The following is a 17,295-nucleotide window of genomic DNA, read 5'->3' on the forward strand; positions in this document are numbered from 1 at the left end:
AGTTTGAGTTGTGCAAAGATCTATTTGTGCTATGATCTGCACAGTTTTGGCTTCCCAGTAGGTGGTTGTTAAAGATGCTTTGTACAAATGTGAGAAATTTAGCATTAGTTTTGAGGGAGGCCAGATGTTGTAACTGCATTCCTGTATTGCATCCTTATTTTTGTAACTTTGTAGTTCTTTTGTTTATTGTACATGGGCTGTTCTAATTTATGCAATCTGTCGCTGTCTTCTATTCTAAATATTTATTTTTGTTTTCTCTAGAAAACAACCTCCTAGGAGATTGTACAGACTCTGCTCAATAGTAAAATACAGATCTTTCAACTTTTAAACCATGTTGATCTAAGATGCTTCTGGAGAGAGTAAATGTAGGAGGAAAAACTACCTGTAAATTTGCAATGGTGGTGCATGTTTGTATGATCTGAGCAATATAAAATGCAGCAAGCCTAAGCAAATGTATTACAGGCTCATTCCTGTGGTGCTTTTAAACTATGAAACACTATTGGAGGGTTACACTCAAACTTGCTTCTAAATGGGGTTTCTAGAAGATACATAGCTTTATCTGCCTGTGACCTCTTTAATCAGTAAGGTTTAAGCCATGCATGTGTAGGGATGGTTTAATATCAAATGCTGGCCAATTTGGAATTGCAGTGTTCCAGCCCCAGTGAAGCTAACATTTATATTGAACTGAACAAATCTGGAGGAACATTGTGCAGGTTTAGATGAGTAACTTCATTTATGTATGATTTCTGCATTTTCCTTTTGGTATGGCTTGCAAATAATCAGTGCCCTGACTGACTTGAATCTACATTGAAGGTATTTGCAACAGTAATGTGTTTTGCACCTATTTTAGATTTATTGAATTTGTATGGTGGAGTTTTGAGAAGTTAGAATGTAAAGCTATTAAAGTTGATTTCAACTTGAAATGTGGACCTCTTGCTAGGAGGAACAAAAGCTACAAATGGTCATTTTTAAAATCTCATTCCTGCCAAAGAGTGGGAGACTTTGGTTTGCTGATTTTCCTTTTTAGTTGTAGATGTGAATGAAATGGTTGACTTTGTTTGTTTTACACTTAAATGGCAAATACAACATTCAAAATTAGATTCCAGGGAAAAGTACATGGAGCAGGTCTTTGTGTGGAGTTGGTTAAATACCTGGGCCCTAAGTCCTGTATACCTCATGGAGAGCCTCACTCATTAGGTTGGCAATACCTAGTGACACTGTCATCAAAAGCACTGTGATGTTCCACTTTATTAAACAGTAAGTAATTGAAGGTGGGAGCTACTTAGTGTTCCTGCTTCACCATTCTTTAGATTAGAGCTGGCATCAGTCTTAGCCAGTAGCAGTCTTCAGCTTTCCTGACTTTGACTTGACTGTGTACTTGCGCTGTAACATAGAACTGAACAGAATTTCTTAAAGGCAAGGAAATGCTACTGAGGCTGGTACATACATTTACAGTGCAGTGTCAGCCCTTGATGTTCATTGACCTGTGAGACCAATCTGAAGCCACACTATATTCTATTTTAATGTGCATATTTATCAAAGGATGACTAAAATGCCCTATAAAGTTGGCAAGTTCACTGCTGTTGCGTGCAGTGTTCCATTGTATAATTTTGTACAATGTTTGAATAACTCCACAATCTGGTCTTGGGGACTTGAAACAGAGCTTCAATTCAGATTTTATTGTAAATACACTAAGGTTGTGGTATTACTAACCAGTAAAAACATCCACTACGTTGCAGTGTTGGCCAGGCTTTTTTTTGTGCTCTTGGCTGCTATCATGGGATTTAGAAAAGCTGATATCAGTAATACTGGTTCATGTACAATTACTGTTCCTGTTTTATTTTAAACTATGATAAATTCTTTAGTTGGAAACAGTAATACTCTAATGTGAAAGATGATTTTCCATAGATCATGCTTCTTGTAGAATTTTAAAGCTTGGTTAACTTTTTTAATTTCATAATTGAGGAAACTAAAGCCATTATTCATCCTCGATGCTATTTAAGACAGCTGTCGCATTTTAATTCCTGTCACTCTGTCAGAGAGGTAGCATAGATTTAAAACCTATTCTAAACTGTTTTCCACCTTTTACAAGCAATAACAAATAGCACTTGTCTGTCTTAATCTCCTTGCCCCCACCTGTACTGTATTCTAAGGATAGGCTGGGTAAAGTGGCAGGGCTAGATGAGTCCGCTATCCGGGATGGATGTAGTAATTGTAGGCTCAATGTAGTGTTTTTTCTTTAACTGGATGGATAATCAACATGTAGGCCAAAGCCAGCCATCAAAGTTTTACCTGTACTTTATTGTATCTGTTGCTCCTAATATAGTCCCCTCTACATGGGGGAGAGTGGATGCCTCCTAGCAGAGCACTTTAGGGAAGATCTCCAGGACACCTGTGGCCCAACATTTCACCCCGCCCCCACCGTGGACTTGCAGGTTCCAAGCCGCCTTCACCACCCAATGCCTGGAGGAAGGCCTTACATCTCAGAACACTTCAACCCCATGGCATCAAAGTGGATTTCACCAGCTTCCTCATTTCTCCTTTCCTTCTTCCTTTCTCTTTCCCCCACCACCCCCCACTCCAACCTTCCACCTCCACACTCTCCCCATGACCTATCCTACTCACCCATCTTCCTTTCCATCTATCCACTCCACCCTCCTCTCTTACCTATCACCTCCACCCCCATCTTCCTTCCTCTCCTCCCCATCACCCATTGTACACTATGCTACTTTCATCCACGCACCGTACCCCCCCCTCCCTCTCTCTCATTTATCACTCTCCAGGCACCCTGTCTCTATTTCTGATGAAGGGCTTTTGCCCAAAACATCCTTGGATGCTTCCTCACCTGCTGTGCCTTTGCAGTACCACCCTAATCTAGATTCTGGTTTTCAGCATCTGCAGTTCTTGTTTTTATCCATGCAGCATTTATTGCATGTTCCTAATTGCTCAGTAGGCACTTAATCAACATGTAGGCCAAACCAGTTAAGGATGATGGTTTAACTTTTCCTAAAGGAGATTTAGTGATCGAGATGGGTTTTTCCCAGCAGTGGGGGCCATTGTTGTTTGTGTTATGGAGGAGGGCACTATTATGAGCAGTAAGATTGCAGATGATACATGATTGGAGTAACAGAAAGCATAAGGAACTGTCAAAGAATACTGATTGCTGGGTGGAGAAGTGGCAGATGGAATTCAATCCAGGTAAATGGGAGGTGAAGCATTTAGGCAAGTCTAATGCTAGAGCATATTGTACAGTAAATGGAAGAGCCTTGGGGAAAGTTGATGGGCAGAGAGATCTGGGAGTTCAGGTCCACTGTACCCTGAAGTTTGCTGCACAGGTGGATAGAGTGGTCAAGAAGGCATATATGGTATACTTGCCTTCATTGGTTGGAATATTCAGTATAAGAGTTGGCAGGTCATGTTAAAATTATACAAGACATTGGTTTAGTTGCGTTTAGAATACTGTGCAGTTTTGGTCATCACATTTACAAAGGGATGTGGACACTTTGGAAAGGGTGCAGAGGTTTGAGGATGGTGCTAGCTATGAAGAGATGTTGAGTCGGTTAGGTTTGTTCTCATTAGAAAAAAGGAGATTGGGCAGGGGGGAGGTTGACAAATAATGAAGGGCACAGCCAGGGTAGATAAGCTTCTTCCCAGGGTGAAGGATTCAATAATGAGGTTATGTTTTCAAGGTGAGAGGAGAAAAGTTTAAGGAAGTTACATGTGGCAAGTACTTACCACCTCTGCTGGCAACATGTTCCAGATGCCTACCACCCTCTGTGCAGGCACAGTAGATTCATTTTAAGATGTGTCTGGACAGATGCATGAGTAGGTGGGGAGCAGAGGGATACAGATGCTTGGGAATTGACAGGTTTAGACAGTGGATTTGGATTGGCACAGATTTGGAGGGTTGAAGGGCCTGCTACTAGGCTTAAAATTTTCTTTGTTCTTTATTGGACTCAGGATCATCATTAGACATTAATTAAATTCCAGATTTTTTTTGCAATTCAAATTCCATCAAATGCTGTAGTAGGAATTCTATGGTGCTTCACCTACAGAATCTACCCTCCCTATTCCCTCACAAGCTTTTAAACTTTCAGGTTGCCCTTCAACAACTGTTAGACTGAAAACAAATGCAATTTGTTCTATATTTTTCACAGCTAAAACTGTTTAAATCAGGCAGGCAACACACAACCTTTCCCTCATCCCCTACAAACCATTCACACCATTCTGCTAATGAAATATTGCAAGTGTGGCTGATCTAAAGTTCGATAAAGCTGCAGCAGAACTTATCTATTCTTCTATACAATGCCCCTTTCAATGAAGGCAAGTGTGGTGTAAACCATTCTTACTACCTTTATCTCCTTGTGCTGCCAACTTGTATCAATACAAAGGGTTCTGCCATTTATACTATATAATTTCCACCTGTACTTGATGTTCTAAAATGCATTACATCATGTTTATCTGGATTAAATTGCCATGCGCACCTGATCTGTATCCTCTGACAATCCTCACTATCCACAACTCCACCAATCTTTGTATCGTATGACCACTGATTAGACCAGCTACATTTTCATCCAAATTATTTACATAAACTATGAACAGCAGTGGTTACAACACTGATAGCATATGACTTCAGCTTTTGTACCTGTCCACAAGGGACCATGTCAAAGGCTTTACTGACGTCTGTTGACAACAAATGCTTTCATTTCTGGATCGTTAGTGAGATACAACCTCCCCCACACAAACCCATGATGTCTATCAATAATGAGTCCACTAATCACTTCACAGTAAGTTCTTGGCATCTTTAATATACCTCTTAGATTACTAATGCCCACCACTTGTTGAGTGAATTATGATCATTGACGTGGTGAAAAATCTGTTAAGTTGTTTGTAGATATCATGCATCTGCCTTGAAAGGGCATCACTTAAACAATCTGCTGGTAACCAACTAAATTCCTTCTGAATCTTGATGCAGTAAAGATACTATTTTTTTGAATTCTAATAGGTTCAGCTTTTAAGACAATCCCTTCATCCCAAGATTGAACGCAGAGAATTTGGCTCAACTACTAAACTTTCCAGTTATCAAAATAAACCTGTAGACAGGACATGAGTTACAGACTCACTAAAGTATTGATTTTCTCTTGTCAAACTTTTATCAGCACAGACTCTCATTCAACATGTCACTAACCATTCACTGCTGCTATTGAACATTGGTAGTGGAGAGAGTGCATGTGATGCTAATCAAGCAAGTTACTTTATCCTGTATAGTGTAAAGCTTCTTCAATTGTTGGAGCAGCCCCCATCCAGGCCAAGTAGGGAGTATTCCCATCACGCTCCTGCCTTATGGATGGTCAACACATTTTGTAGTGTTGAAAGGTTGAGTTACTCATGGTAGTATTCCAAGCTTCTGACCTGCTCCTGTATTTATATGGTGGATCCAGTTTAGCTTCAGGTCAATAGTAACCCTCAGGATGGTGATGGTGGGGGATTCAACACTGGTCAGGATAACAAAGAAAAAATACCCAATACCCCGTCTGATGAAGGCAAGCATACCATATGCCTTCTTGACCACTCTATCCACCTGTGTAGCCACCTTCAGGGTACAATGGATCTGAACTCCCAGATCTCTCTGCTCAGCAACTTTTCCCAAGGCTCTTCCGTTCATTGTATAATTCGCTTTAGAATTGGACTTGCCTAAATGCATCACCTCGGCAAAAGTGAGGACTGCAGATGTTGGAATCCAGAGTTTAGATCAGAGTGATGATGGAAAAGCACAGCAGGTTCAGGCAGCATCCGAGGAGCTGGAAAATCAACATTTCAGGCAAAAGCCTTTCATCAGGAATAGAGCTCTATTCCTGATGAAGGGCTTTTGCCCGAAACGTCGATTTTCATGCTCCTTGGATGCTGCCTAACCTGCTGTGCTTTGCCCGCACCACTCTGATCTAAACACTAAATGCATCACCTCTCATTTGCCTGGATTGAACTCCATCCGCCACCTTTCCACCCAACTCTCCAGTCTATCTATATTCTCCTGTATTCTTTTGACAGTCCCTTATGCTTTCTGCTACTCCACCAATCTTTGTGTCATCTGCAAACTTGCTGAGTGGTGGTTAGATTTGCTCTTATTGGAAATAATCATAGTCTGGCATTTGCGTAGTGAGTTATTTGCTGTTTGTAAGCCCAAGCCTGGACATTGCTCAGATTTTGTTGCTTTTGAACACTGGGTGCTTCAGTATCTGAGGAGCTGCAAGTGGTGCTGAACGTTGTGCAAACATCCCCAATTCTGACCTTATGATGAAGTGGAGGTAATTCACTGATAAAATAGCTGAAGATAGTTGGCCAAGGGTATTATCCTGAGAAATCCTGCAGAGATGTCCTTTCTGTACAACACGTTGGTTAGGCCACTTACGGAAAATTCTGGTCTCCCTACTATAAGAAAAATATTGTGAAACTGGAAAGGATTAAGAAAAGATTTACAAGAACATTGCCAGAGGCTAAGGGGTGACCTTATAGAGGTTTATAAAATCATGAGGGGAATGGATAGGGTGAATAGGTCTTTTCCCCTGGGTGAGGGGGTGGAGCCCAAACATACAGGACATAGGTTCGAGATGAGATGGGAAAGGTGCTGTGTGTATGGAACGAGCTGCCAGAGGAAGTGGTGGAGGCTGGTACAGTTGCAACATTTAAAAGGTATCTGGGGTGCTATATGAAAAGGAAGGGTTGAGGAGTATGGGCCGAATGCTGGCAAACAGGACTAGATTTATTTAGGATATCTCGTTGGTATAGGCGAGTTGGACCAAAGAGTCTGTTTCCATGCTGTACAACTCCAAAAGTCAATTCCTCTGCCTTAAAATATTCAAGCAGAGTCACCATCTTTTCAAGAGTGCTGCAGCTCATCTAATCTTAGATGGGCCATACCTGAATTTTGAAGACTGACCCCTAGTTATAGATTATCTCAAAAGACCCTTTAAAATCTTACATTTCAATATGATTCTCTTCAAATCTAAAGAATATAAGCTTTGCATGTCCAAATTTTTAACAAGTTTATAAAAACATGTGGATAAGGTGCATAACCAAGATCTTTTTCTAAGGGTAGGCGAGTCCTAAACGAGAGAGCATAGGTTTAAGGGGAAAGATTCAAAAGTGACCTAAGGAGTAACCTTTTCATGCAGAAGATGGTGTGTGTATGGAACCAGCTAGGCAAAAGTGAGGACAGCAGCATCCGAGGACCAGGAAAATCGATATTTCGGGCAGAAGCCCTTCATCAGGAATGAGGCAGGGAGCCTCTCTCTGGGTTGGAGAGATAAATGGGAGGGGGGATAGGGCAGGGGAGAAGGTAGCCAAGAGTACAATAGGTGGGAATGAAGGTGATAGGTCAGAGAGGGTGAAACGGAAAGTTGGAAAGGAAGATTGGCAGGTAGGACAGGTCATGAGGATGGTGCTGAGCTGGAAGGTTGGAACTGGGGTAAGGTGGGGGGAGGGGGAATGAGGAAACTGGTGAAGTCCACATTGATGCCCTGGGGTTGAAGTAGTCCGAGGTGGAAGATGAGGCGTTCAAGCTGCCAGAGGAAGTTATGGAGACTGGTACAACATTTAAAAGGCATCTAGATGGATACATAAATAGTAAGGCGTTAGAGGGATATGGGCCAAATGCTGACAAACGAGACTAGATCACCTTATTATCTGGTTGGCATGGCTGTGTCGATCTCATAACTTGCTAATGAGTTGATGTTTCTCTACTGTATAACTGTTGTTTCAGGTAATGATAATGTAATCTTCAGAACTCCATCCAACACATTTATATGCTTTGCGAACCACTGCATACTACTCCAGTGTTTTGTAACCTCCCTTACTTTGCAATTCCCTTCATGATAAATTATAACATTCTAATTAACTTTCTTAATCACAAGCTGTATATCCGTATGAACATTTTGCAAAGCATCTACAAGGATAACCAGACCTCTACATTTCAGAATTATAATCTCTCAATTTAAATATAGAGCTTTAGAATTTTCCTGCAAAAATGGGGACACAGTTTTTATCACGTTGTTTGCCAGATCTTTGCTCACTCACTTAAACCTTTCTTTTTGCAGTCTTATGTCCTCTTCAGAACATACTTTCCTACCTAGTTGTGACACAAGCTAATTTAGCAACCATACCTTTAATCCTTCATCTAATCTAGAAGTTGCAAACAGTTGAGGTCTCAGCACCGATTCCTGTGGTGCACCACTTGTTACATCTTACCAAACTGAAAAAGATTTATGTTTACTGTCTCTTTCCTGTTAGCCAGCCAATCTTCTATCTCTGCCAATATGCTGGCTCTATACTGAACATTTATTTTCTGCAATAAGAGTTTGATATGGCACTTAATGCCTTCTGAAAAACTAACTACAGTACATTTAATGGTTCCCCTTTATCCACAGCACATATTACCTCCACAAAGAACTTAGAGATCAGTCAAATAAGTTCCCTTTTGCAAAAACACATTGTTTTGTTACCGTGAACTTTTACTACTTTCTTAGTAGCTTCTAACATTTTCCACATGAAATGATGTTAAGCTAAATGGTCTGTAGTTTCCTGCTTTTTGTCACTTCTTGTACAAAGAAGTTACATTTGTTATCTTTCAATCCAATGGGACCATCGAAGGAGATCTGGAAAATTAAAACCAACGCACAAAACTCTCACTAGCTGCTACTTTTAAAACTTTAGGGTGAAGTCCATCAGGAAATTAGGGACTTATAAGCCCGCAGCCCCAACAATTTATCAAAAGCTTTTTGGAAATCTAATCGCTTTATGTTTATTGGTCCCCCTTTGTCCACCTCATTACTTCCCAAAGATACTTAACAGGCGCAAATGGAAGGAAGGTACAAAATATCTTGTTCACAATGCTTGATCACATCAATTTTCAAAGTATTTGGCTGTAATCTCCTTATGGGTTTCTGGCAACTTCCTCATGTCACATGTTAGGTTAATTGGCCTATGGCTTCTTTCTTTGTGTCTCCCCCACTTATAAATCAGAGACGTTACATGGCCCTTCCTGAAACTTTATAGCTGTCAGTACAGCATCAGACTTTTCAAGAAACTTTGGACAGTTTAGGCATATACATCAATCATGCAGCCATGGTTCTGGGTACACATCAGCGTTTGGCTCTAATACCTTTCTCTGGAGACCAAGAGTAGCAGAACGTTCTGCATCATTTCAGGTTATGTCTGAATTCGCCCCAGCAGCATGCATAAAAAGTAATTTTAAGGGATGACCCCTTTTCAAGTCAGTGATGATTTAAAATTGCTTGCACATGTGTTTGACTAGATTTGCTGAAATACTCAAGGTCAACAAATTATTACACTTCAAACATATTTGAAAACACTTTATTTTGTATGAAGCACTGATCTAAAAGCATTGTAGAAAAGTCAACACTTGGCTTGAGGGCTTTAGACTATATATAGATCTTCCAGGCCTTTGGGGGACTAAATAATGGAGAGTAATTGTTTTTTTCAACTACTGCTTATCTATAGTTTGATTAAGTGGTCTGTGTAAACTGTTGCATAATAACTGCAGAAAGGCTGATCATCTGCAGATACTCATCAGCACCATCGATTAAACACTTGTCAACTTCCTGGGGAGAAAAGAAAAGGCCATTTTTACAATGAATGCAACATTTTAACATTCTTTAAAGCTAACTATATAACTGTCAAAGATAGACTGACAAGTAACTTCCTCAAGATTAACTGAATTCGCATTTACGGCCAATTTTCAAGACTATTGTATTTCTATCCTAAAAATGAAGAATTTCTCCAAATGGAAAATCTTTCAATACTGACAACAAATTTTCAAGAATACTGATGAATAAAATTAGCAATACCATTCAAGGTGCACCATTCTGCTAAGGTGTAAATCTGTCATAGAAAGTGAAGCTCAGTCATGGTAACTTGAATTTGGAAATATGCAGAAAGGATAAGTAGATGGAGAGCAATGCTATATATTTTTAAAAAGATACAAAATGTTTGCTAGGAATAATTTTGTGAATTTTCCCTCAAGCAAATAGATACTTCAATATCACTGAAGCACTTCAAACGTACTCAGCCTTCAGGGGAAAGGCATTACAACATGTCTAACCAATATAACAAGTACTCTTAAATAGAATCGGATTCATTGTGAGATTAGATTCCCTACAGTATGGAAACAGGCCCTTCAGCCTAACAAGTCCACAGTGACCCTACAAAAAGTAACCCATCCAGACCCATTCCCCCTGAATGATGGACCTAACACTATGGGTAATTTAGCATGGCCAGTTCACCTAACCTGCAGATCTTTTGGATTGTGGGAGGAAACTGGAGCACCTGGAGGAAACCCACGTAGATTCGGGAAGAATGTGCAAACTCCACACCGATGGTTGCCGGAGGTGGGAATTGAACCCAGCTCCCTGATGCTGAGAGGCAGTGCTAACCACTGAGCCACCGTTCCGCCCACTATCAGACTACAATTACCACCAAAAGAGTCCACAATGGCTAGTGAACCACTTACTACTTCTGTATTACACTGGCATTTTAGCCAACTAATGTCGAGTGGGGGTAAAAACAAATGGTTTTCAAGATTCAAAGGTCAGGATACCAAAGCATGCAGCGAGATGGAGTTAGGTGAATGAATTTGTAATAGTTTAAAAGCAGAAAAAGGTAAAACATAGCTCAAGGCATACTTACTGCCAGTTTTAGCGTGATTGCTGATTTCTGTTGATCGTTAAGATCCTCTTTATCAATAATGACGTCATGTAGTTGATTGATTAACTGTGTTGCAGCATAGCCTTCATTAATCATATTCTGACAGAAAATACAGCCAGAGATTAATAGAAGCACTTCATACTTCCACGAGATGGCAAACTGTAAAAAGCAGTTCCTTTCCCCATGGACTGACCCTCTGCACGCATGTTTGGAATCAATTTGATTAGATAGCACATCAGTAACATATTTAATAGTGGACATTTGCTACATCAGCGACACATTCATATTTTTATGTCCCCACTTCAGTATTGTTCCTTTTGAAGTGTTGCACCATGCCAGGCACTATATGCAATTATTCAAAGGCTTGCTCATATTGTGATTGTTGGCATGCTTATTATCAGAGAGGGCACCACTGAGTCAGATCTGTTACCACTGCACAAACGTGTATTTTTCAGCATACATACACAAAAGGTGCAGGAACGTTAGCCAATATTTTGTCTCCTTATATGTCCATGTAGAAGCTAATTGGAGCTGTTGGCCAGGCTCAGCTTTCCAACCTATCTGATAGTTCATTCGTCAGTGAAGCCAGCATTACGGCTTGAATCAAGCAGCATGAAGCATATTTATTAAAACAAAAGTCCAATTTCATAAAAATTCTTTCATGGGATGTGGGAATCACTGGTTGGCACAGCACTGATTGCACACCTCTAACTGACCACAGGGTGGTGATGATAAGCAGCCTTTATCTGCGGCAGTCCTGGGGTTTTGTGTTTGGAGGGGGGAGAACAGATTTTGACCCACCACTGGTGAAGGAACTGCAATATAGTCACAAGTCAAGCTGGTGTGCAACCTGGAAGGAACCTTCCTGTGCATCTCCTGATGTCTTTCCAGGTGAAGGGTACATAGATTCAGAACCCACTCTCAAAGGACATCAGGTTACAGTCCAACGCACTACTTTTTGGAGCACTGCCACCTGATGAAGGAACTAGTGCGTCCAAATAAACCTGCTGGACTAGGTGTTGTGTGATTTTTAACTTTCAACACCCTAGTTCAACACCGGCATCTCCAAATCATGACTCTCCAAGGAGGCTTGGTGAAGTATTGCAGTGCATACATGATGAACTACTGCAGTTTTACAAGATTAATATGCCGTGGTGCCCTAACATTTCAATAAATCTGGACAGATAACAACAGTTTCACCATGCAGCCATAAGAGTAGTTAATATGAAACATGTAAATTTTACACAATATACAAAATTTTCTGAGTTAAGGGAGTCTTTTAATCTAAATTTTTAACATCTGTCTTACCAAATATTTACCAGAAAAGAACTGCTCACCCAGTCAATTAATCTGGACTGTCTCGACAATTTTCTTCTCCACTCAATCATTTCTAGCACAGACCAACACAACTTGATGAATAGAATGAAAAACAGAAATTGCTGGAGAAGCTCAGCAGGTCTGGCAGCATCTGTGGAGAGAAATCAGAATTAACATTTCAGGTCTGGTGAGCCTTCTGAGGAAGGGTCTGCTGACTTACTTCTGAGGAAGGATTACTGGACTCGAAATGCTAACTCTGATTTCTCCCTCCAGATGCTGCCAGACCTGCTGAGCTGATCCAGCAACTTCTGTTTTTTTGTTTCTGGTTTACACCATCTGCAGTGCTTTTGATTTTTATTTGATGAATAGAATACTGTTGCATGAAATGTAGAAAAGGGATTTTTACCTAATTCTTCACATGAATCCAATATCAGCCCTGCATCAGGTCCGAAAGAATAGTTTGGCATGCCTAACTGATACAATTTTACAAAGTACTAAATAGATTTCAGTGCCCAGAATGGGCAGTTCACATCTGGAGTATTGTGCACAGTTTTGGGCCCCATATTTCAGGAAGGATATACTGGGCCTGGAGCAAGTTCAGAGGAGGTTCATGAGAATGGTCCCAGGAATGAAAACCTTAACATATGAGGACTCTGGGTTTATACTCGATGGAGTTTACAAAAATGAGGCGGGGGGATCTAACTGAAACATACAGAATACTAAATGGCCTGGACAGAGTAGATATTGCGAAGATGTTTCCATTGGTAGGACAGACTAGGACCAGAGGGCAAACCCTTAGAGAGTAAAGAGAAGACCCTTTAGAACAGAGATAACGAGAAACTTCTTCAGCCAGAGAGTGGGGAATCTATGGAATTCACTGCCACAGAAGGCTGTGGGGACCGGGTTATTGAGTATATTTAAGACGGAGATAGATAGGTTCCTGAGTATCAAAGATTACGGGAAGAAAGTGGGAGAATGGGGTTGAGAAACTGATTAGCCATGATTGAATGGTGGAGCTGGGCTGATGGGCTGAATGGCCGGATTCCAGCTCATATGTCTTATGGTCTAATGATACTGGAAGAAAATTTAGGGATGAAAAATGAACAGGAGTTGATTGTCCCCCTCCCCTCCCCAATATAGATCCACCCAATTTTCCTCTCAGTTAATGATCTACCGTTACATTTTAACACCTAGTTGTTAAAAGTCTCGCCTAGTGTATTGTTAATAAGAGTATTTATCCTTACTTTTACTACAGTTTCCAGTTTTTCAAAGGAGCTGCTATGGCAAGCAGCTAACAAACTGTCAATTATTTCCGATGGCACAACCTAGAAATGGGGAGAAAGACAAATAATATAAACAACAGTTCAGTTCCCTCACAAACTGTTGGGATGAGGCAGTTAGGAAAATGCAGGGGAGAGCACAATAAAAACAAACAAAAGCTTCAAGATTTACAAAAAGATTTGAACCTAACATTTCCTGAAATCTGGAAAACTCCCCTTCACAGAATCCCTACAACATGGAAGCAGGCTATTCAGCTCATCGAGTCTGCACTGACCCTGCAAACAGCATTCCACCCACAACCACAACTCTCTCCCTTTAACCCTGCATTTCCCATGGCTAACTCATCTACCTGCACATCCCTGGACACTACGGGAAATTTCCCATGGCCAATCCACCTTAACTTGTACATCTTTGGACTGTGGGAGGAAAGCGGAGCATCCAAAGGAAACCCATGCAGACAAGAGGAGAACGTGCAAACTCCACACAGACAGTTGCCTGAGGCTGGATTTGAACCCAGGTCCCTGGCACTGTGAGTCAGCAGTGCTAACCACTGAGCCACCATGCCACCCTCACCTTTCTATGTCTGTTCTCCAATGTAATGTAAATTTTTAAAGTAAACCATAAGTTTTCAGTTTAGCTCAATTTTGAAAAGTGTGGCGCTGGAAAAGCACAGCAGATCAGACAGCATCAGAGGAGCAGGAAAACTGATGCTTCAGGCATAAGCCCTTCGTTGGTTTAGCTCAGTTGCCAACATACTCACCTTGCAGTCAGAAGATTACAGATCTCAATCCCTACAAACTTCAGCACAGACACTAGACTGATTTTCCACTGCAGTTACTGCATTGTTAGAGGCATCGTCTGTGCAAGGCTTTAAACCAAAATTCTCTGTGGTGGCTCAGGTAGATACAAAAAAAAATCCTATGACCCAACTCAGCAGATGTCATACACTCATACAATACCGAAGAGGCCCTTTGGCCCATCATGTCTGTGCTGTCCTATCTGCATTAGTCCCACTTACCAGCATGAGGTCTATAGCATTGAATGTTATGACAGTTAAAGTTCTCATCCAAGTCCACTGTCAAGTTTGTAAGGTTTCCCTCCTCACCTACCTTCCCAGATAGTACACTCCAACCCCCCACCAGCCCCTGGGTGAAAAAGGTTTCCCTCAGATACCCGCTAAAGTTCCTGCCTTTCATCTTAATATTATGTCCCTTTGTTACTAACTTCAGCTAAGACAAACAGCTGCTTTCCATCCACCCTGTCCATAACCTTCAGTCTTATACAGCTCTATCAGGACTTCCTGAACCTTCTCTCCTCTATCCAGCTTCTCTTCATCGTTAAACCGCTCCCTCCCAGGCAACAGCTCCTCTGTACCGCCTCCAGGGCAATCCCATCCTTCTTACAGTGCAGGGACCAGAACTGACCACAGTACTCCAGCTGTGGCCAAACCAAAGTCCTGCACAGCTCCAACATCACCTCTCTACTCTTATAATCTGTGCCATGACTGACAAAACAAGTGTCCCATATGCCATCCCATATGCCAGGCAATGTGGCAGTTGTTATTGTTTTCATTGATGAATTTACTTCCTCTGCCATGATGCCATTTCAATGCTCAATCTCTGGGCTGCTAGTAATGTAGCATTCTTACATCACTGCCCCACCACTTCCCACAAACATACTGACACATCTGCCTTTTCGCTTAGAGGAAAGGGAAGAAATATACTGTCTTCAAGGCAGGGAAAAAAATTGTAATGCTTGGTTAAGCTCATCTTATACCAAGGTGGAGCTAATGTATTTACCTCATATTAGGGATATGTTTTCTCTAAAGAGAACTTTAAATTAAAAACCCAATGAGATTGACTCTTAAATGAGTCAAGAAGAATTGGACGTCAAACATTTATTTGGCCACATCCTACCAGAAATGTTTGTGGCTACTCCTACCCGAAATCTCCTGCCATGCCATGTTCAGACTCATATGCCTTGCCAATGTCCTCACAGCCTGACCCCACTCTGTCAGATCTATCATCCAGCTGCTCCTATGCTGACCTCTTTCTCCTGAGTTTCACTTTGCCCTCTAGGAGAATTCATTGTTGCCTTTCAGCTCCAATCATCACAAAGAGTTCTTTGTGAAAACTCCAAGGCTGAAAGTGCAGTACAGTATCAGATTGACAGAAAACCATCAGTCAAATCACTCTAGGAAAGGGCTTATCCACTGCTGCCAACAACTGTCTTACGCTTTGTATGTACGCAGAAAAGGTTTTCCTACCCCAGCAATTTCAATGATGACTTGCTCCGTGATGCCTTTTCCTGCTGTGAGTCTTGTTGCACACTGCAGGTAAGTTATTGCCTTCCTCAAATCTCCTTCAGACACATTGATAAGCAGAGCGAGGATCTAGATATGATCAAATACAACATGATATAATAAAAACATTTATCACACACACCAACTGCAACTCAAAGTTCATGTTCAATGGGAAGGAATCGAACCAGAAGCAAAATCCAAGTCAACCACAGTAACGTCAACACAGACGGAGATGACCTTAACTCAAAAATTACATCAGCTGTAGTTTGTTTTGTGATCTAATCTCTACAGAAGATTTCAATAATCAAAGCACAAATTAAGCTTTAAAAACAAGAACCCAGTAAACTTGAAATTTATATTTTATTAATTTGTGGGGAGGCAATAGCCAAGTGATATTATCACTAGACTGTTAATCCAAGAACTCAGGTAATGTTCTGAAGACCATAGAGTATTGTGTACGGTTTTAATCACCCTGTTAGAGGAAAGACATAGTTAAAGAGGAAAGAGTATAAAGGAGATTTACGAGGATGTGGCCAGGACTAGTAGGCCTGAGATACAGGGAGAGGTTGGCCAGGGTAGGACCTTATTCATTGGAGCGTAGGAGAATGAGGGTGACCTTATTGAGGTACATAAAATCATCAGGGGCATAGACAGTCTTTTTCCCAGGGATGGGGAATTGAAAACTAGAGAGCATTGGTGTAAGGTGAGAGGGGAAGGATTTAAGGAGGACCTGAGGGGCAATTTCTTCTCACAGAGAGTGGTGCGGATATGGAATGGGCTGCCAGAGAAAATGATTGAGGGAGGTACAATAGCAGCATTTTAAAAACATTTGGATAGGTACATGGATTGGAAGGGTTTAGAGGGATATGTGGGCAGCTGGAGCCATCTGAGTGGGCACCATGAGCAGCATGGACCAATTTGGAGAAAGTGAGGACTGCAGATGCTGGAGATCAGAGTCAGAAAGTGTGGTACTGGAAAAGTACAGCAGGTCAGACAGCATCTGAGGAGCAGGAGAGTGGACGTTTCAAGCATAAGCTCTTCATCGGTTTGGGCCAAAGGGCCTGTTTCTATGCTGTACGACTCTATAACTCTATGAGCTGGGTTCAAATCCCACCATGGCAGATGGAGGAATTTGAATTCAATAATAAATCTGGAATCAGGGTCTGACGATGCCCATGAAACCATTGTCAATAGTTAGTAAGACCCAACTGAATTCAGTAATATCCTTTGGGGAATGAAATCTGCCATCCTTACCTAGACTGGTCTACATAATGGGACTGCATCTGCACAGGGAAAACAGTTAATGTTCTGGAAAAGAGTCACCGGACCCAAAACATTGACTCTTGAGATGCTGCCAGACCTGTTGAGTTTCTCCATTTTCAGGATTGTGTTTTAGTGTTGACCTCAGGAGAAGATGGACTCAGCTCCAGGGGCATTTAACTGTAAAATGAGAGAGATGTGCTTACGAGTGATCCTACTGTAATCCTGGTGCATATGTAAATGCCCACTGACCGATGGGTACATTTCCATCTGGTCCCAAACCTTGTCCAAATCTCCTTTGGAGGCAAAGTGGTAAATGTGATAACCTGAAGCTCCAGAGGAATGGGCTATGAACGGCTCAGCACAGCATCAGCTCAGCGCATTGTGTTTCCTTCAGCATTGTAGTGGGTCCAGCC

At 41.4% G+C, this 17,295-nt stretch overlaps 1 protein-coding gene across 2 annotated transcripts in view; it reads right to left on the minus strand.

Annotated features, from left to right (window-relative positions):
* Positions 1-9,353: 9,353 nt before the first annotated feature.
* The window catches only part of rfc4 (replication factor C (activator 1) 4), a 35,572-nt gene continuing 27,630 nt past the window's right edge, over positions 9,354-17,295 (minus strand). Inside the window, exons 8-11 of one of the 2 annotated variants that reach the window (XM_072571915.1) lie at positions 15,584-15,709; positions 13,281-13,361; positions 10,702-10,818; positions 9,354-9,617 (exon numbers count right to left, since the gene is read on the minus strand). In XM_072571915.1, coding sequence (XP_072428016.1) covers positions 9,522-9,617; positions 10,702-10,818; positions 13,281-13,361; positions 15,584-15,709 — 420 coding nt within the window. In that variant the 3' untranslated portion in view covers positions 9,354-9,521. Of the gene's footprint in view, positions 9,618-10,701; positions 10,819-12,056; positions 12,188-13,280; positions 13,362-15,583; positions 15,710-17,295 lie in introns of those variants that run through there. The other variant, XR_011960840.1, reaches the window with a different exon arrangement.

This window comes from Chiloscyllium punctatum, chromosome 6 (genome assembly GCF_047496795.1).
Source record: "Chiloscyllium punctatum isolate Juve2018m chromosome 6, sChiPun1.3, whole genome shotgun sequence".
Lineage (NCBI taxonomy): Eukaryota > Metazoa > Chordata > Chondrichthyes > Orectolobiformes > Hemiscylliidae > Chiloscyllium > Chiloscyllium punctatum.